The following is a 21194-nucleotide window of genomic DNA, read 5'->3' as shown; positions in this document are numbered from 1 at the left end:
TGAGTGTAGGATGGGGAGATGGATAATGAATAAAGCATAAGAATTGTAAATGTAATAAAGTAAAAATTCTGTTAAATGTTTAAGAAGAAAAACACTCTGAATCATCCAAGAAATAAAAAGACAAAAATGAAGTGGTGAACCATCCTGCTCTGTGTCCCTAGAATTCTCACAGGCGTGTACGAGGGGCAACTGAGCCCTACTTGTGGACTTCTGACTTTCTTTTGGTTTATTTTGTCACTGAGTTATATTGGGGTAGCAACTTATGCTCAGTAGTGCTGGTGGCTGTGTATCCAGGGCCTCTGCTGACCACATTTAACCCTTGCATTCTGTATACTGGCATAGAAGACTGCTGATGTCAGCCCCGAAATGGCTGTTTTAGCTGAGGGATGCCTTTCAAGTTCATTGGCATGTCAGAAGCAATCACAGCATTGAGGGTAATAGAGACAGGAGCCTGAGTACTTTCAAGGCCTCTTGAGTGTTGGTCACCCCAGAAGAGGGAAGCCACTGTGGGTGTCATGTATAGCCTTGGAGCTTCAGAGTCTCGAGTCAGCCCTTTGTAACTGACCTGTGAGTCCTTACAAATAATTTCAGCTACATCCCTTCAGTGAAAACTGTCACACAGCACTGGTAATGAGTCCAGCGCTCATTACCCATCAAATAATGTTGAGTTCTATGAACAGGAAAGATATTGATTGGTCAGACTAACCTTGGCTACACCAGTGTTCATCAACTGCTTCAAGAAATATATTCCTTGGAAATTCCCCCATTCCTTGCAATGATTAAACTTACGGTGAGCAAATCTTTCAATGAACAAATGCATCTAAAAACCACAACAGACAATCCATTCTCAAGTCACCAGAACATTTAGAAGACAAAATAGCTTAGGTTGCTCGAACCTAAGTTTGAAGGAAGTGTGAGCTCACCACTCTTCAGTCAGAATCATGGGAATCATAAGGGGATGATATTGGGATTTTCCCAAGAATATACAAAATTTAACACTATTGTTCCCTGAGTGCCATAATTGTTCACTTGCGGGTATTTCCATATTGGAGTTCTCCATGCTTGTTAGAATTACAAATGCTGGCTTCAACTAAGAATATTTTTTTTTTCTGAATTACCTGAGAGAGACTCAAACCTACATATGCCTAATCCCTTTCCACAGTTCCAAAGGTGGGAACTTCTTGAAAAACTTAGTTGAAAGCTGCAGTTCAGTATTTAGTGGGAAAAGCTAAGCTGAATTACTTCAGGCTACTTGTATTTCTCCCACTTACTATAATTGGCCATATGTATTTGACTGCAAACACAGTCAAATAAACTTGACTGGGATCAGAAGGCTATTATATTCCCTCTTAAAAATAAAAAGATTGCACTCAAAAACACACCTTCCATTACTTCCCAGTTCTATGAGGTAAAAATTTTATTAATGCACCAACTGGCTCACAATTTGAAGTCTCTGACGGTTGTGATTCCCAGGTGCATTTGAGGGATTATATCACTGATTTGATAGAAGAATGAATGTTCTACCATGTAGATTTAAGTAGGTGAACATGCTGTTTCTGTTCATGTACACATGGAATTTTAGGTCAAATACCAAGTTGAAAAAACATTACTTCTTACCCTAATTCATTTTTCTAATTTCTAGATTCAACAATGCTTTGCATCTGTTATAACAATAGAAGATACTCAGATTTTTCAACTGATTAAAAAAGTGTAAGAATTGTTGGTTTGTTTTTATTTTGTTTTCCAGACAAAATTTCTCTGTCCAGCCCTTATTGTCCTGGAACTTGCTCCATAGACCAGGCTGGCCTGGAACTCACAGTGATCCACCTGCCTCTGCCTCCTGGCGCTGGGAATAAAGGTGTGCACCACTACATCAGCTTTAAAAAAAAAAAATGTAAGTACGAAAGCCAACTAGGCCACAGCTTTCCAAAGAGATGCAGAAAATTAAGATGATTAGTTGTCTGTATTGCTACTTTAAATTTTTTTTTTACTAGTACTGCACCATGTGGTCTGCTTTATGTCTTGCTTTTTTATATTTATAATTAATTCAACCATCATCCTTGGCTCTGACATGTGGACGAAAAGCAAAACTCCTTGATGTAGCCGTGACGTAGCCGTGTGAACTCAAAATTCTCATTGTGGGATTTGCTCTCCACTTCCATTTCTCTGCAGTTCACTGCCATTAAAGTCTCTGAGTCCATCGTCTTAGTCACTGTGTGATCCACAGCTTACATGTGGAGCTCCATGGTGGACCCGGGTCCTCTCAACTTCAATCCTGGGGACGTACCTAGTCAATCCTACCTGCACCTCTCACCAACTGTTGCCATTCCTCTTCCTCTGGGTGTGCCTTGGGCACACTGGCCTCCGTGGCACTTCTAGAATGTGCCTCTGGAATCCATCCAAGGGCCTTAGTGTATGCCATGCTGTATGTGTATGTCGTGTGTGTATGTCCCAGGTAGTTTCTCCATCTTTCAGGTCTAGTGTCCATGTCATCTGCGAAGGAGCAGTTTCTGGGTCTCCTTATTGATGCATTCTCTGTCCTGCCCACTACTTCACAGAGAGCACTCATCAACACTTTCAATCCTGTGTTTGTTAGCTTGCTACTTGTCTGTCTCCATGAGATAGGAGATAAACCACTGCTTATCCATTACTACCTATGAGCAGCAACTGCTGTGCACAACAAATGCTAAGTTCTCAAGAACTGTGATAAACAAGCTCCAGCTTACTTAACTGAGAACTTTTCTACACTGTCTTCTCCATTTTGCCTTCAAACACAGAGAAAAAACAAGAAACCTGCTCATGTATACCATGACTATGGCTTCAAAAACTGGAACACCTACTACTTCATCAGAAAGTATATAATTAAGAATATGAATAACTTATAAAGTGCTTACAATAGTCTAGACTATAGGTAATAAAAAGGAGCTATCTGCAGACTTACGTAAGAGTCTATTCCTATCCAGATTTTTTTTAAACAATAGCTGCTCTGTAAATATTTGTGAATCCAGGTCTACCCCAGTTATCTACTTCAGAGCAGGTACAAAATATAGAGGCCAGAAGGGGAATCTGGCTCAGTCTATTTAAATTAGCCCCAAGCCTGTGGGTCACTACCTGTCTCATAAAATTCTGGTTTTGTCAGCCCTCGGTTTACTGGAGGCAAGCCCTGTTTATTCTAATCATCCTGTAATTAACAGCATTTTCCTCCCCTCAGAGTCTTCTTGTAGATGGTGAGTGTGATAGTAACCCTAGGTATAGTTTTAAAGGTGACTACCTATTAAATACTAGCCCAGTGTATCAGACATCTGTGTGGGATGAGTTGAGTGGGTGTGGGGGCAAGTGTCTTGAAGAATGTGGGCAATTCTCCATCTTTTTAAATTTTCATCCTTTGGTATTTATTTTCTTTCATCGTTGGCCCATTAGAAATTTTCTGGCAAGGAATTAATTGCACGGTTGATGCGTTCAGTTCACACATTTAAGTTACTGAAACACTTTGATATTAGCTGACTTTGGGGATTTTACATTTGCAATTACAAGTGTTGGATTCCTCTAACATTTTTATGTTTAATTTTCAGACTGTATCAGAAAAGCCTGTTTGCAACAGCCCTGAAGCGCCCAACTAGTCAGAATCAAGTTTCCCAGCCCACTTAATTTGAAAGCCTGCCAAGTTAGGTGAAAGACCTTATAAATATGTAAAGCAGGAAGTTCAAATTACAATCAAGTAAATCCCTAATGATTGATGTTCTTTTCAAAACAATTAAAAGAAGAAAAAAAAAAGGAACAAAAAAAGAGCGCATTTCCTAGACACCCCGCTAGCACCAGCACCAAAGGTTGGTAAGGAGTTCAGACTCTAGGGTGTACTTTAAGGCTTTATTTATTTATTTTGAATTTCTACCACTTCCTGGAGGCCGGGTGGAAGGATCCAAAAAACTGGGCACCTCAGCCATTTTGTTTGTAAGGCGGAGCGGTAGAACTGGGCCGGCCAGGAAGGGGTTTCGGAGCAGCGTTGAAAGGGGAGGGGGTGGGGGAGCTGAATATGGTTTCAACTTATGTCAGGATTCATTCGATGCTAATGCAGGGACCGTAGTGTTTGCGGCTGCAGGAGGCCCTCGGGAACGTCACACCGAGCACACTCGGGTGGGCATCTTTCCCGAATGGCCGCGTCCGCGTGCACGCCCCACACAGACGCCGTCTCGCGTGAAGCCCCCCACGCGCCACGCGCAAGGGCGTGCCCAGATGCTCCGAGGACGCGGCCGCTGCCATTGTTGTGCTTGTCACTTACTCGCGAGCCCGGAGCCGGGCCCGGGCGGCGGCGCTCTCCCGAGCCCCGTGTAAAATGGCACAGTCGTGCATTCTTTCCGAGCTGCGGGAGGCGGGAGCAAGGGCGGAGCCCGGAGGCCGCCAGCCAATGGGCGCGCGTGCCTGCTCTCTCGCCCGCCAGCGCAGAGTTGTTAACCCCACGCCTGCCGCCGCCGCCCGCTCCGCAGCCTCCAGCCTGCTCCATTCCCCCGGACGCCCTCGGATCCTGCGGCTGCCCGCCCCGCTCCGCCGCCCTCCATGGACGAAAGTCTCACTTTTGATTTACCAAATATTTTCAAGATGTTTGAAGATCCGTACGCTGCCCGGAGGCTGTTTTTTCTGGACAACCCAGACCCCAGCCTATATTGTTACAATTTTTTTTTGAGAGCTGGCTGCTGCTTTGCCTACACCGATGGTAAGTTTATAATTTTAAACATTCTTGGCATTACATCTTCGAAAGGAGCACTAGATAAAAGAGGTTTTCATTGTGTTTCTTCTCACAAAACCAATCTTTGTATTTTTCTTTAGCTTCGATCTCTGCACGTTCCACCTAATTTTGTCTGGTTAATTTTTACCAAAAGAAAAAAAATAGTTTTCCTCTCCATTGTTAAAGATAAACACGTATAATGAAAATTATACTTTAATTGCTGTGAACTAAAGGGGAACTCAGATGTTTCAAGATGGACTTTTTTTTGTGTGCCAGCAATGTTGGTAGTGCCAAATATGTACGTATCCTCTTTATAAAAATTATCCATTGCCTAATTTGTCCAGAGTAAATTACCAACAAGCAAACTACCGTTGTAGTTTTGTTTTGTTTTTTTAAAATAGATCTATTGTGATTCCCTTGATGGAGTACTTCAGAAAGCAGCTCTGGTATAATGAAGGCGGAGATTGACATAACCGGGTTTAAGTTATGGCTGTAGCTAAATAGTGGCTCTTTTATTGCCGAGCGGATCTAACTTGTGGTCTTGATGTGATTTCTTTAACGCTCTTTGTCGAATCTCTCCAGATCTATCTTATTTTTTTTTCCAGAAAGGTACATTTGGGAGACATTTTGTAATTTTTGGCATTTTTCTAGTTTTCTTCTTTTTGCACACGGTGGGAGATTTTTTTTTTTTTTTTGTTCTGCACTGATCTGTGTTGGTGGCGCTGTAGTGCTCCTCAACAATTTGTCAGTTTTACTAAAAGAAAAAAGGAAGAAAAAAGGTGGGGCAAGATTTTATCTATTATCCTTTAATTTTCATAAAGAAAAGTTCAATTTGGTCGGATGTATTATTTAAGCTTTGGCGTGGACTGTGCACCGTGGTGAGAACAAACATGTCGTCACAACCAATCCCGGGGACATTATGGACAAACATGCAGTTGGCAGTTGTGTTTGATCTCATCTGATTTATTATCTCTATCAGATTCTTTAATAACAAGCTGTCCTTTGCGCTCTCCTCGCTAGCATTCTATATGTATGTTTTTCTTATTTTAGAAAACCATGCCTATTAGCACCCTTTCAGTGTAACAAAATATTTGAGTATTAGTTCTTTGGACATTGTAAAAGTTGAATTTCATTTTGAATCAAGGGATTTCTCAAATACATATTCTGAATCTGTCTTGAGAATGGGCTAGTAGCTTGTCACGTCTGTTTTATTTTGAGCTGCCCCTTGGATTGAATTTATAGACAGCCTTGTTTTAAATGAGCAAATATTTTTATTGTTGGACAAGATAATTGAAGAATATTGCACACATATTTTTAACTTAAAAATACTGATATGTACATTTCTAAGGAGGTGTTACATCTTTGTTCTTGAGAGTTATCTGATTAGAGACTAAGGGATTTAGGCCCAAAGCCTGCCAGGAACAAAATTATGTCACAATATGACATCGGCTTTGCTGATCTCTGTAAACATTTTAGTTGTTTGTGTAGATGTCTTCAGTTCAGAAAGAAAGTAGGAGGGATCAGTAATTATATTTTGAAATGCATTGTTCACCAAGTAAAGTAAAAACTGAAGCAGCATTTGGATTATCTGACTAACAGGTCTTGAGAGAGTGGCCGTGTCAGGAGTCAAGAGTCTTTATTCACTTTGACATCTGTAAATACCCTTCCCACTGACCCTTTAACAGTCTGGAGTAAGAGAATGTGTGAGCAGGAGTAGAAATGGTATTTCCTAGAATCTGTTTATCTCCTTCCTTGAACTTCAGAAGAAACAAGCCCAACGCCTATATTTTGTTTGTAGCCTGCTCAGAAGGTTTGGAAGTATTCACTGGCATAGTTCATTCTCTCTCTCTTTGTGAAGTCTATATGCATCTCCAAGTGTGGCTTCTGACGGTATAGATTATGTATGGAATGAAATACTGCAGGTATAAATACTGCCTAACCTGGTTATGCTGGAGGCTTTAGCTCTCTGAAGTTGACCAGCTGAATAAAATATTCCTTCCTGCTCATTTATTGCTAAAATATTCTCTTCTCCATAATGTAGTGATTTTTCATTTTATTTAATTTCTGAAACTGGCTATGTTTGTCTAATGTCAGCCCTTTTAAGAGCAAACTGAGCTGGGAAGTCCATCCGTAGCTATGCAATCTTCTTTGTTCTCCTGACTATTACATCATTGATTATGAAGTAACCATTAGAGTTCAATCGTTACTTTTGAAAATCACTCAGACATTTCTATCATACATACTCTTCTAGATGTGACCTTGCCGTCACTGTGGAAGTAAAGAGGTGTAAATCTGTGAGGTAAAAATAATTCCCTATTTTATATTAGTCTCCATTTTCAAATGTACCTGGTGCTTCATCTCAGCTCTTGATTCTTTGGGAATTAATTCTTTTTAATTGACATTTTATAGACATTAAGTTCATGATGGTGTGGTTATGCTTAGAATTAAAAAAAACAATTTTTTAATCATTAAAAATTCTTTATAAAATGTAGTATAGAGAGAACTAATTCATTTTTTTTTTCATGGCAGCAATTGCTAGATCATGGATAATCAAAAATTATTTTTTCTCAATTTTGCTGTGTCATTTCAAATTGATACTTTTTTGCATATCATTGTTTCAGAGGGAGTAGTGGCAAGTAGCAAAATTGACTTCATTAAAATGCCTTGTGTGTGTGTGTATGTGTGCATGCACGCGCGCGCGCATGCTGCCCATCCCTCTTGTGGAGGGAGAGGTTATTGAACAGTGATATGGTCAGGAAACAGGTTGTAGAAGGAAGGAAGGACACAGAAGACAGGGACAGTCTGTAAGTCAGATTCTAAACAATGCACCTCAGAAAAATGAACTTTGAATCCTCAATAATAGGAATAAACTGAAAATTACGTTCAGACTAATGTACTGAGACAGTGTGGTTTCCTAATTCATTACTATGATGTCATTGGTATTCCTAAGTATTGAGAACATTTCAGATTAACCAAACCCACTGGGTAATAGATAATGGCAGGGTGAGGCAGCAAAGGGAAGAGGCATTTAGAGGCACAAAGGCAAGATGCCGACCTCACTCGGGACCAGGCTCCCTTAACTCGGGATGAACTTCTTTAAAGGGAAGAATATCTATCTCTTCTCTGAATGCCGCTTCTATACAGATCTGAAGCTGATGTTGTAGATGGTGTGGTTTTCTCCTGCCCGTGCATATCTGCCACTTCTCTGTTGTTTTTTTGAATACCCTGCAGATATTCCACAAAGGTAACTTCCTGTTCCTGCCGTGATTTTACCAAGGAAAGGAAAATAATACACAAAATAGGTAGATGGTGCTCTGGCTTGTTTTTTTATCTTTCCACTATGACCCTGAAATGAAGAGAGAAAGATTTCATTCCTGAACGCATGCTTTATGCTCGCTGTGTACAGCACTTGCTGTGTGCAGCACTGATTTTACCAGAGGTTCTCATTGTTCAAGATCTCACTGTCTCCAGGAGTGGTACAAGATGTGAGAGAGAATGAAAGAGTCCTCTTATCAACCTGAATGTCCAACATGGCTCCATGTTCTAACAGTGTTTTAAATCTGAGGCCTTAGGTGTAGGATGTTACCATTTGGAATCACTGACCATGTATAATCTTTGGAGGAAGAAAAATGTTTCAATTTCAACCTGTTAATATAGATCTGACAGTCATCTTTTTATTAAAGGACCATAATTTGGACACCAAATCCACACAGCTAGCTTGGGGAAGGGGTGGTCGGCCTTCATGTTTCAGCTATAATACAAACAGATGGGGAAGGGGTGGTTGGCCTTCATGTTTCAGCTATAATACAAACAGATGGCACATAACTAGATACCCACCTGATGCCTCTTCACATTACAAAGCAAGAACTGCAACTTTTGACTTATATCTGTAAGAAAGCACTTGAGAGGGCATCCTGTAGGATGAGTTTGGGGCGTGTCTCTGAGCTCTGTTTGTTAGTGTATGTGCTTGCTTGCTTGTATCGATGGCTAGAATTCAACCCAGGGTCCAAAATGTTTACTTTTTATATAATGTTTTTATGTGCATTGATGTTTTACCTGCACACATGTCTGTGGAAGAGTATAGGATCCCTGGAACTAGAGTTACAGAGAGCTGTGAGCTGCTGTGTGGGTGCTGGGAATTGAACCCGGATCTCCCAGAAGAGCAGCCAGTGCTCTTAACTGCTGAGCCATCTCTCCAGTACCCCAGCCCCTACATATTTACTTTAAAAACAAACAAACAAAAAAAAACTTGTTAAGCTGTGGCAGCACAAAGACTCAGGACTTCAAGGCCAGCCTGGGCTACAGGAGATTCTGTCTCAAGAAGAAAAGAAAGAACCTAAAACAAAGACAGCAACTACACAAAGATAATATATGACAGATTTTTTTTTTCATCATTGGACTTTGTACATTTTACATTACCATGTTCAGTATCAACCTTTACAGCAGTACAGACAAATAAAAGGAGTTACCAAAGACTATTAGAAGCAATTTAAAATTGTTGAGTCAGGATCTCTCACTGGGACCTGGGGTTCACCAGTGCTAGGCTGGCTGGCCCGAAAGCCCAGGGAATGCAGCTGTCCCTAAGCCCTACCGCCATATCACGGAGATCACAGGCACATGGGGCCATCCCTGGCTTTTCATATTGTGCCAGTCATCTGAACAGAGGACTCGTGCTTAAGCTCCTTTGAATATATATTCTTATTTTTTAAATCTTCTGTAGGCATTTCCAATGTTATAAAACAGAAAAATTTAAAAGCAAGACAAATATTTTATGAAGTTAATACATTAAATGTCTAGCTAATGGTTAATCTACTAAGCAAGTATAGAGCAAGAAAGTCAAATTAGTGTTATTTCTACACAGACAAATTGTAGAACAATTAAGGAGTTGCTGGAGATGACTTACAATAACTAAATTATTTTGTTATAGAACCAGCTAACTCATGCTGGCTGGGTATGTTAGTCATCTAATTTGGTTTTGTGCTAACATAGAACTCTGCTGAGAACAGTGTTAAAACTAACAGTATTTATTATTTCAGTAATCAGGAGAAAATCTCTAGGTTTGATTTACAAGCTTATTGGTTTTTATAAACTTTCTTGGGGGTTTTTCCTCCTTTGACACTGTGAGTGTTATCAAGATGGCTGCCAAGACACACACATCAGAGTCTAGGAACACAGTTTTCAAAATGAGAAGACTCTGTTTTTACAAAACATTGGACATGTCGTACTTCACCCAGTCACTTTCTAGGTTAGAGTGATCACAGTGAACTTGGATTGCTTTGTAAACGTCTGTATGCACATGCCAGAGTGATGAAGCGTTAGCTTCATCTGTCGTCATGGTGACCAGGCTGTTCTCAGGCCAGCTAATTTACAAAGGGACGGCCGCCTGGGTTACAGGATGGCTCAGCGGTTAAGAGTACTTGCTGCTTTTCTAGAAGAGCCACATTCGGTTCTCAGCACGTACATGTCAGCCCACAGTCACTTGTAACTCCCATTGCAGGAGATTTGACGCCCTCTTTTAGCTTCCATGGTCACCTACACGTCTGTGATACATGTAAACACATGCAGACACACACAAATAAATAAGTACACAATTATTTTTAGAAGACAATAACAATGTAGCTCTCAACTAGGGCTTGTGTTGTTCTATAGCCAGTACTGTCTCTGAATCTTCACACAAAGTAGGGAAGTTAAGCTCATTTTTATAGAAGAAACAGAGAAATTGGCACACCTTAGACAGGACCCACATTACCCAATAAATCAAAGAATAGAGCTGGAACTTATAGGTCTGAGATCAGAACTTATATTATAGACTCACCTTTTCACTCCACATTAGACCATCTGTAAATTTACATTTTGTGAATTGACATATTTTAGACGCACAGTATAGTATAGCTGTATAATTTTCTATTGGATCTATTCATTATTTTATAACCGATAGTCATTTAATGGGAGGAGTGATCTTCATTTAGCAGTGATATACCTCTGAATTTTTCTTTAAAACTTTATTTATTTACTTACTTATTACTGTTATTGTGTGCATGCTTGGTTTCTGGTATATGCCCAGAAGTTAGACAACCTTTAGGATCGTGTGTCTTTCCACCGGGGTTTTGGAGTCAGTCAGTCTTCAGGCACAGGCCTTGTACATGCAGCATGACCACAGCCCTCCTACTTCTGAAATTGTCTGTGTTGAGTTTGCCTAAAGTACCCTCACTATCAAGCCTGTGTGATGAGATTCTATCAGAAGTTGATTTTTGCAAATTTATGAAATTTATGAAATTGAATTACATTTAAAAAGCAAAGAAGCCTTGTTGAATGAAGTAGGGAATTCCACCACTTATAAACTTAAGTGCACATAGAATAATGGCTTCTACTTTATGGCATACAAGGCCAAGGCTCTAAAATGGCTCATCACATAAAGGTGCTTGATGCACAAGCCTGATGACTGAGTTCGAGCCCCAGAACCTTCATGGTGGAAGAAGAAAACCAACTTCTGAAAACTGTTCTCTGACCTCCACTTGCACACACACATCATCATTATAACAGTATAATAAAAAGAAAAATAATCAAATGTTTTAGTCGTTTTCAGCTTCAGGTCATAAGGAAACTTTTTCTTGGGGGACATTTTGGGGAGGATTCGCAATACTTTAAGCCAGTAGGTGTCGAGTTTTAACCACCAGAATCACCTGCATGACTTATTAGAACAGAGTACTGAGCTGCACCCAATGGGTTCTGGCTGCAGGAAGTCTGGGAGTGTCCCATGAGAATATGCTCTTTAACCAGGCCCAAATGACTTGAATGCTCTCCTTAGGGGTACACCCTTGGAGGACACTGCCCAGTTCTGTCAGGCTATGTGCCATGATAATTAAGTGGGCCTCAAAAGCCGGGTCACAAACTGTCATTCAAAACTGGCTGATACGTGGCTGCATGGGAGGGCAGGGTGGCCTCACTGAAACACTTGACAAGGACTTGGGGGATGTTAATTCCACACTTGAATTTGATGGCAACTCCCATGCGTTTGAAATGTGGCCACGAGGAAGTGTCCTGATCTAGGTTGATACTAAGTTTTAGAAATCCATTCTTGTTCTTTCAAACTTTGTTAAATTAAACAACATGAAAATTTTTAGAATTCCCCAAAAGCTACTCACAATTTACAAGCCATTTGGAAATCAGGTAAACACAGTTCGGGTTTATTCAGTAGGAAGTTACAGTGGAAAGACTCCTCTGTCTGGGCCATGTTCCTGGCTGTTCTCAGGCTTGTATCCCACCAACCATGAATAACCCCATTCATGGATAGGACTCGGTTTCCAAGTGCCTGAGAAAGGGAAGCCAGTGACCTATATTTAGCCCTGGAACTCAGGCTGTCACCACACGTCACTGGAAACTCATCTTCCAAAGCAGAGGTCACAGAGCAGAGTTGGAAAGCCCTGTATTATGCCAAAGATTGAGGAGGACTTTCCTGGAGTTCAATCAGCTCATTTCTCCATTATTATGAACAAGACTCAAAGAACATTTACTTCGGAAGACCTTTGCTTCTTTTTTTCTACCTGAAGGGATGAGAGAGAAGCTAGTTCACAGTCCTTACTTTCCTCAGAAGCCAATGTATCCTTCCATTCAGCCAGAGGACTTGTTAGGACAATGGTGTAAAGAACCTCACGGAGGTGTAAGTAGTGTGGTCTGGGGATGATGAGGTGGCTTAGCGGCTGTCGAAGGCCAGTTCCTAGGACCTACGTGGTAGAAGGAGAAAACCAACTCCCCCAAATTCTCCTCTGATCTCCACATGTAGGGCATGGTGCCTACTGATAAACCACACACACACATACACAATAAAGATGTTCTTTAAAGATTTATTTATTTTTTTATTTATATGAGTACACTGTAGCTATCTTCAGACACAGCAGAAGAGGGCATCAGATCCCATTACAGATGGCTGTGAGCCAACATGTGGATGCTGGGAATTGAACTCAGGGCCTCTGGCAGAGCAGTCAGTGCTCTTAACCACTGAGCCATCTCTCCAACCCAAGATTTTTTTTTTTTTTTAAAGAATCATTCAGTACCATTTAGTCACATACTTAGTTCATCTGAAATGGCATAAAACTCACATGCTGTGCTCTCCAGTGAGCTAGTCCACTTGCCACACGGCACCTATGTACTCTTAAGTTTGAAGTAATTAAACTTGGATGTTCTAATTTCTCAATCAGACTGTCGGCATTTCAGTGGTCTACTTAGTAGCTTCTGTAATGGACAGCACAGACTATGAAACATTTCTGATGTTCTAGAAGATTCTATCAGGTAACCCTGGTCCAGAACATACCTGGATCCCCCATACTGCTATGGCAGGCTCATCCTCTTATCCTAGAACTTGTCAGTGCTGCCTGTGTGTGTACACGCGTTTACCCACCTATGTACTGTGGTGGACGGAAGCTAGAGCCTCCTTGTGGCTTGCTAAGCAGGCCCTTTACATGTGGGCTACACTTCAGCCTCTGTCTATACATGGCTTCACCTAGAAAATTGCAAACTCAGGAAATTCTAAGTTAATTGATCTACACTGGAGCTGACCATCGGGTCTTCCACAGCTATTCCCAATCCCTAATACGAAGCTAGAGCCGAGGACCTCTGAGTTAGATCAATAAGTTAACAACTACTGAAGGAGGGTGAGGGGACACACCTTTAATCCCAGCATTTTTGAGGCAGAGGCAGGTGGGTCTCTGTGAGTTTGTAGCCAGCCTGCTCTACACAGTGAGTTCCAGGACAGCTATGGCCACACAGAGAAACCCTGTCTCAAAAAGCAAAACAACAAAACAAAACCCAAAGAGCTAGTGAAGCCAGCCATGGAGTCAGAACTCTGTGGAGGGCTGTGGGTGGATTAGTATTGCTATCTTTATCCCTGTTTTCTAAAAGCTGGAATTCTAGGAGGTGAGGGAGAGCTAAAGTAAACAGATTATAACTACACAATTGTGTCAAGGGAAACAGTAAGGTAATGGCCCACGCTACCCAGACTGCAGCTAGGAAAGGGATGACACTGACAACCATCCTCTTCCTTTCCCGGGGAGCACTTCTGAAACCTTAAGAAAGCCTTACATACTTAAGAAATGTAACTTATAAATTTGCCAAGTCTCCAGTTCCCCTTAATATGTCAGATCTACTTAGAAACTTAGAAGGTATTCTACTTAAAGGTGCAGTGGACAGACCTCCACAAAGTCCACTGTTTTAACCAGTTCAGTTCCTTTCAATGCAAGTACTTAGGAGCCAGTACTTGTGGGGCACTCACCTATAATCCTAGCACGTGGGAGGTAGAAACAGAGAGGTCAGGTGTTCAAGGACTACCTCAGCTTTGTGGTGAGTTCAAGGGTAGCCACATCAGATCCTGTTTCAAAAAGTAAAGTGCTTGCTGTACTTTGTACTGTGCATTCTGTCTTCCTAGTTTGTGGTGTGTTTAGCTATTACAGGAACAGTTACAGCCTTACATACAGTCCTGGAAGGTGCCTCCTCTGTGACTTCCATGCTTGCTAGGGTTTGATAAGCAGAAATTTTAGTCACAAGACAGCTGTGTCCTTGTGTGGGGCTTCCCAGGCCATTCTGAGTCTTCCCAGCTGCTAATGTGTTTTTTAATTTAAAAGACATTCCAGGACCCTTTTTGAGTTAAATATTGACTTGCCTTTACCTATTTTAAAAGAAGATTAAAGTCACTCTTAGATTTTATTTTGACTATTTGAGAAATATTCTCACTGTGCAGCCCAGGCTGACCTCAATGCTGTCAAGCCTCAGACATGTGTCACCACATTTGGTTTGGATTAGAATTTTATGGTCCTCAACAAGTAACTCTGATCAATTAACACAATTTGGATTTTATATTTCTCTCTCTCTCTCTCCTTCCCTCTCCCCCCTCCCCCTCCCCCACCCCTCACTCTCTCTCTCTCTCTCTCTCCCTCTCCCTCTCTCTCTCCCTCTCCTTCTCCCTCCCTCCCTGTCTCTCTCTTTTTCAACAGTGACATTTAAAAAAAGATTTATTTACTTTATATATGAGAGTACACTGCCTCTGTCTTCAGAATCACCAGAAGAGGGCATCAGATCCCATCACAGATTGTTGTGAGCTACAATGTAGTTGCTGAGAATTGAACCTTTGGAAGAGCAGTCAGTGCTCTTAACCTCTGAGCCATCTCTAAAGCTCAGATTTCTTAATCTTTAGAAATATACAACATTCTTTTATATCTAAGTCTCAGAGACCTTTAAACATGGCAAGAAGCCATATGACTTTACTTTCTGTCTTGTAAACAGTCAGGTCTTTCAGATGTGACACATACCTACTGGTCTCTGGACTCTCATGGGGCTTTGTCTGACCATATGGCCGTATTTCCAGAGTTCCTCTGTTAACAAGTGTTTTAGTCAGGGTTTGTATTCCTGCACAAACATCATGACCAAGAAGCAAGTAGAGGAGGAAAGGGTTTATTCAGCTTACACTTCCACATTGCTGTTCATCACCAAAGGAAGTCAGGACTGGAACTCAAGCAGGGCAGGAAGCAGGAGCTGATGCAGAGGCCGTGGAGGGATGTTACTTACCGGCTTGCTTCCCCTGGCTTGCTCAGCTTGCTTTCTTATAGAACCCAAGACTCCCAGCCCAGGGATGGCACCACCCACAGTGGACCCTCCTGCCTTAATCACTAATTGAGAAAATGCCTTACAGCTGGATCTCATGGAGGCATTTCCTCAAGGGAGGCTCCTTTCTCTGTGATAACTCCAGCTTGTGTCACGTTGACACACAAAACCAGCCAGTACAACAAGGAAATACAGAAAAAACTGACTTAGACCCCGTCCATTCCAGTTGAGGATGGTGTGCAAATGAGTGGCTCCTTTAAGTGTTCTCTCCTGAGTTCTGAAATGCACCCTTTACACCTGGCTTAGGTTAGGCCGGTTAGATCATCACCCAGAGCCTCAGTCTCCTGAGACGGGTGGTGTTGCTGCCTCACATTACCATGTAACAGCAGTGAGTCCATGCTTTCCAAATGCCTATGCTTGTTCCTGACTTGCCATAGCTCTTGGTATATGCTCTCAACTCACTTGCTGATGGCAGAGTCAAAAACACCTCCCCATACTCTCCATAATCATTGTAACAAATTATCAGATAATTAGCTTATAAAAATATAAGCAGGCTATTGGCTCACAGGTTTAGAAGTTCTGGTCTGTGACTGGAGACCTGTCACTGTTGAGGTGCCAGGAATAACAGTGAGGATCTTGGGACAGAGCAGATCCACTCCCTTCATTGGCCAGGAAGCAAAAGAGAATTAGGGAATAGGCCCTATCTTTCCCCTCATGAGACTGTCGCCAGTGATCTAAATCCTCCCACTTGGTCCAACCTCCCAAAGGCTCCACCATCTACCCATAGCACCACCATGAGACAGATGTTTAATAACTGTAGGAAACTTGAGCTCCAAACTCTAGAAGATAAAGTAGGCATTAGAAGATCACCCCATGTCTGAGAACATAGCGCAGTGGTAGCAAACTTTGTGTGAGGGCCTGGGTTCAAGCCCAGTCCCCTCCCTCACCCACATTGCTTCATTCAAACGCAGATTGTCAGTATTAGAAGAGCTCCTGGGGGTGTATTGCTGTCTTCTCCAGGTGCTTTATTAAAAGTCAGTGGGGGCCGGGGGACTGGGAAGATGGCTCAGTGGGTAAGAACATTTGCTCTGCAAGCACGAGGCCTGGGTTTGAATCCTCACCACTCATACAAAAAAACAAAACAAAACAACAAAAAAAAAAACCCAAAAAAACCCAACATACCTATACCCAGTGTTGGGGCTGGAAACCAGTTGATCCTGAGAGGCATGCTAGCCAGCCAGCCTACCTCAAATGACAAGTTTCTTGTTCATTCAGAGACCCTGTCACAGGTCAATAGCGTAGAGAGTTATAATAGAAGACAACCAACATACTGCTCTAGCTTCTGCATGAGTGTGCTTTCGTGCTCGAATGTGCAGACTTAACGTGCACAACACACACACGCACACATACACAGTGAATGAAACAGACTTTCCAAGAGTTTCTATATTACCTCCTTTTCACCTATTAAGCAAATATTTATTGAACTTCTACCACATTAAAAACAAAACAAAAACAAAAAACCTGAGGATTACAGAGAAAGCAAAAAGGGCAGGTTTGGGAATGGGTCAGCTTTACAGAGAAGATAGCTTTTGCTCAGAGCCTTGTGTTGTGGGTGGACTTTGCTCCTATAGAAGTTGACAAGAGGACAGACATGCCAGGTAAAGGAAGCCACATGGACATAGGTAAGACTGGACACGACCTCTGGAAAGACCTAGAACATGGTAGCGCTGGCACTTGGAATCTCTCAAGCTGGGCAGCTAGACCTCAGTGCCCCTAGAACAGTCCAAAGGTTACCCCACAAAATGGTAGTGACAGAGGAAGAGACTGCCTGTGTCTGTAGTTTACCACTGGCCCTGGAAGCTTCAGTGGTTTGCACCTCTAATCAGTTCTGCTGGGAGAGAAAAGGGGTTGGCAGGCTTGAGACAAGTTTCAGTACACGTGGGCACAGGGCCGCAAGGAGCAGCAAGGAGCAGCAAGGAGCAGCAAGGGGGCACCCACCGGAAAGCTGGTAGAATTTTAGGTTGTTTCTATAACATTTCCTGCCAACTGTGAGTTCACATTTCTAAGATTTATTTCTGTATGTCAGTACACTGTTGCTGTCTTTAGACACACCAGTAGAGAACATGGGGTCCCATTTTTTCTTTCTTTCTTTCTTTCTTTCTTTCTTTCTTTCTTTCTTTCTTTCTTTCTTTCTTTCTTTTCCGTCTTTTTTCAGAGCTGAGGACTAAACCCAGGGCCTTGTGCTTGCTAGGCAAGCTCTCTACCACTGAGCTAAATCCCCAACCCCAAGTTTACATTTCTAACAACTTATATTAATACCATTATTCTTTTCCCCAGAATGAATAGAATTAACAGGCAATAAAAAAAAAAATAGCTTACCTGTGATAGGCTAGTAGCATTGCTGTTTATCTTAGGGGACAGAAACCGCTCTATGCATCATTTCCTCTCAACTCTGTAGAAGCCAGAGCTTCACATAATAGTTTTAACTAGAAAGCACTCACACACACACACACACACACACACACACACACACACACACACACACATATAATTCTAAGATTTTGACGTTTAGAATGGCTTTTCTTTTCCTTTTGTGTATGTGTGTGTGGCTGGAGTGTGGTATGGACATGTGAGTACAAATCTCAGAGGCAAGAGGCGCTCATCTAGTGGCCTAGAACTGGACTTACAGGAGCTTGTTAACTACCTGATGTGGGTGCCGGGGACTGCAGTCAGGCCTCGAAGGGCAGTGTGACCTCTTAGCTGCTGAGCCATCTCTCCAGCCCCAGGTCTTTCATTTTCCAATATTCAGCTATGCTGTTAAAAGGCAGTGATGGGCGTGTTGACTCTAGAATACAGACCTGCAGGTAAATAATGAACTGAGCCAGATGTAGTGGTTACATAACTCTAATTCCAGCAGAGACGTGATAACCAGAGGCCCGAGGCCAGCTTTAATTATGTGAGATTCTGTCTCAAAAGAAATCATTTGATTTTAAATTTGAATGTGCATATTATTTTACGTACCAAATACATAGAATTTTTAAATCCCAAATTTGTAGCTAGCCAAGCTTTTGAAGTCATTTTTGTCTGTTTTATACAAAGTCACACTTTGTAGCCCAACACAGCACACTTGAATCTTCAGTTCCCTCTCTCCCTCCCTCCACCCACCCCTCTCTGCTATTGTCTGTTTTCTCCTCTCCTCTTTCCTCCGTGATTCCTGGTGCCCTGCCCATGCTGGGAGCTGTAATCGCTGTGTGTTTGCCTTCACATTCTGCACCTAGTTTTCATATTTCACCCTATTATACATGCTGCTTTCCATGTGTATCGATATGCCTTGCATTCATCTCTTTAAAAGACCAAAATAATTAGTGTCTGCTTATTCTATGATTGCTGAATTTTGACTTCTATCTTTATTAAAGAAAACCAGAAAGAATAAATACATTTTTGGACTAAGCTAGCTATAAACAAATTACTTTGTATATTTATGAACTATTATCCATAAGTTTTATTTCAACAAATAATTTTATAATCTGGAAGCATAAAGATAACAAACTATACCTTTCAAAATAGGGTATAAAATAATGTAGCCTGTTTTGTGAAATAAGTTGGCCAAGATCAAAAACATGTTTTTCTTTGTTCTCTCTCATGATTCATAATACAAAGCTGGCATGGGGCAGGGCTTGGTAAACAAAATCAGCTAATGAAAATTTAGTTATATAAAACTAGTTATATAAAACATAACCAGGCTTTCTGTGCAGACTTAGATAGATTCTTTATATGTATAACACTTCAAATAGCTAAACTGGTTGAAGTGTTGCTGTCATTGTTGTCATTGTTGCTAAACTATTCTACTGTGTTAATTATTTTCTAAACCTATTACAGTGAAATTCTCTGTCTTTTTTCAGGAAGACTATCACACCAGTTGTAGATTTTTGCCCTCCCCAGACAATTTCAATCATTTCCGTGTAGGCCTTTGTTACGAAGTCTGTCTTTCTCTTCATGTTCATCCTACATCCTTCTTTTCTAGTTTCACAATATGTTTGCAAACTGCTTGGATCCCTCAACTTAATGTGGTCACACTTAGCACAAAGCTACATCCAGGTGCATCATAGGAGCTGGTTATAGGGCAGTACTTTTTTATGAATACTTGGCATGCAAGAAGCCCTGGTTCTGATCCCCAGTGCTGAAGAAAAAAAGAAAAGGAAATTCTTTTTCTTCCTGCCAGGTGTTAGGAATTACTAGCACAGCACCATTCCCTTGACTAAGTCACTGCAATGCCTGTTTCTGGAGCATTTCAGTATTTATTTATTCTTAAGACTAACTAGTCTTTGTCTACCACATAGATATGCATACTATTGGGAAGTATGGAAGACATAGTTTCACTACAAATCACATATCTCAAAAACTTTTTAAAGTATGCGTGCGCACATAGCCTGACCCATGTGCAGAGGTCAAAGAACAACCTTGTGGGTTTGTTCTCTCCTTCACCTTTATTTATGTAGCCTCCCAGGGTAAAGTTTAGGTCAGCAGCTTCCCCTGGCAAATACTGTTCACTGGGTACCTCACTGACATCTTTGGGGGGAGGGGAGCGGGGCAGGGATTCACTGTGTAGCCTTGCCTGAGCTGGAGCTCACTCTACACTACGTTGGCCTCAAACTCAGGTATCTGCCTGCCTCTGCCTCCTGAATGCTGGGATTAAAGGCAATGTAGCACCTCTGCCTAGCCCCTAAACATCTTTGATTACCTTTTTGTTTTTTCAATGAACCAGAGTTAAATATTTTATTAAAGTATTTTAATGTAGGTGTAAACACAGGGTTAGAAGAAAAATGTACTCAAAGAAAGTCAGGCACATTGGAGAACGTGGACATGGCTTCTCAGAGATAGGCGTTTTTACTTAGCTTTTTCTATATTTAAAGTTTTTTTTTTCATCTATCATTTTTCTGTCAATTGTGGGAGAATAGAGATAATCATAAACTTAAAGAAGCATCATCAAGAACTCATCCTTTTCAGAGCTGAGGACTTGGGGACCCAGGAGACGGAGGTCAGATGCAGCCTGGGAGTGGTTGTAGCTCAGAGCATCAGTGTGGCATGAACAAGGAAGGCTTCAGTTGTGGTTCCCAGCAGCACAGGGAGAGGGAAGAGGTCGCACATGCTGGTGGCAGCAGAGCACTGGAGCCCAGCTCTGAGTAACGGTTGGATACAAGGAAGCTGAATCATCATGGATTAAATTTTAGTTTACTCATGAGTCAGTTCTAAAAATGTCACGTGGCTGAAAATGCTTTTTGCTTTTTAAGGCGTGTTCTTAAACACAGCAGGAGGTGGCAGCATTATGAAATGCTCTCTGAGGTTTTTTTTTGTGTGTGTGTAGATGCTTTGCCTGCGCATGCCTGTGCACCACATGAATGCAGTAATTACAGAGGCCAGAAGAGGGCGTCAGGTCCCTTGATTGGTGGTCTTGAACCCTCATATGGATGCTGAGAGTAGAGCTTGACTCAGTGGTCACTAGACCACCTGTGTGATCATAGCAGCTGGGAAGGAAGGGTGCACAGACCCTCGGAGTAGCACAGGCAAGTAGGAATGCCTCATGATTGCAGCTAATCACGGAAGACGTCATTGCTAGAGAAGGTGCCTTGTCCACTTTCCTTTCATAAGAAATCTTTTAAACAATTTTACTAATTTCAAGGCTCTCTACTCCCCTTTTAATCTATCTTGCCATAGTACATCATTGGACTTGTAGAGGATGTATTAAGTCAGGCTCATTTGTACACAAATGCTCCCTTGTGTTACTCACAGGCTTGCATACCCTTCTTCCCAGATGCTATGTTAAAATTGAGTACTCTTCCCTATATTGGTATGGCACTTTGGAATTTTTAAGAGATTG

General features: G+C 41.6%; 1 protein-coding gene across 1 annotated transcript in view; it reads left to right on the top strand.

Moving 5' to 3' along the window:
• Window positions 1–4472: 4472 nt before the first annotated feature.
• Window positions 4473–21194, top strand: part of Epc1 (enhancer of polycomb homolog 1) — an 84706-nt gene continuing 67984 nt past the window's right edge. The window contains exon 1 of the mRNA XM_028778193.1: window positions 4473–4711. Coding sequence (XP_028634026.1) covers window positions 4709–4711 — 3 coding nt within the window. The 5' untranslated portion in view covers window positions 4473–4708. The remainder of the gene's footprint in view (window positions 4712–21194) is intronic.

This window comes from Grammomys surdaster, unplaced genomic scaffold (assembly GCF_004785775.1).
Source record: "Grammomys surdaster isolate TR1022 unplaced genomic scaffold, NIH_TR_1.0 328, whole genome shotgun sequence".
NCBI lineage: Eukaryota > Metazoa > Chordata > Mammalia > Rodentia > Muridae > Grammomys > Grammomys surdaster.
Note: the sequence above shows the minus strand (reverse complement) of the source record. Positions and strands in the feature narration are given on the sequence as shown.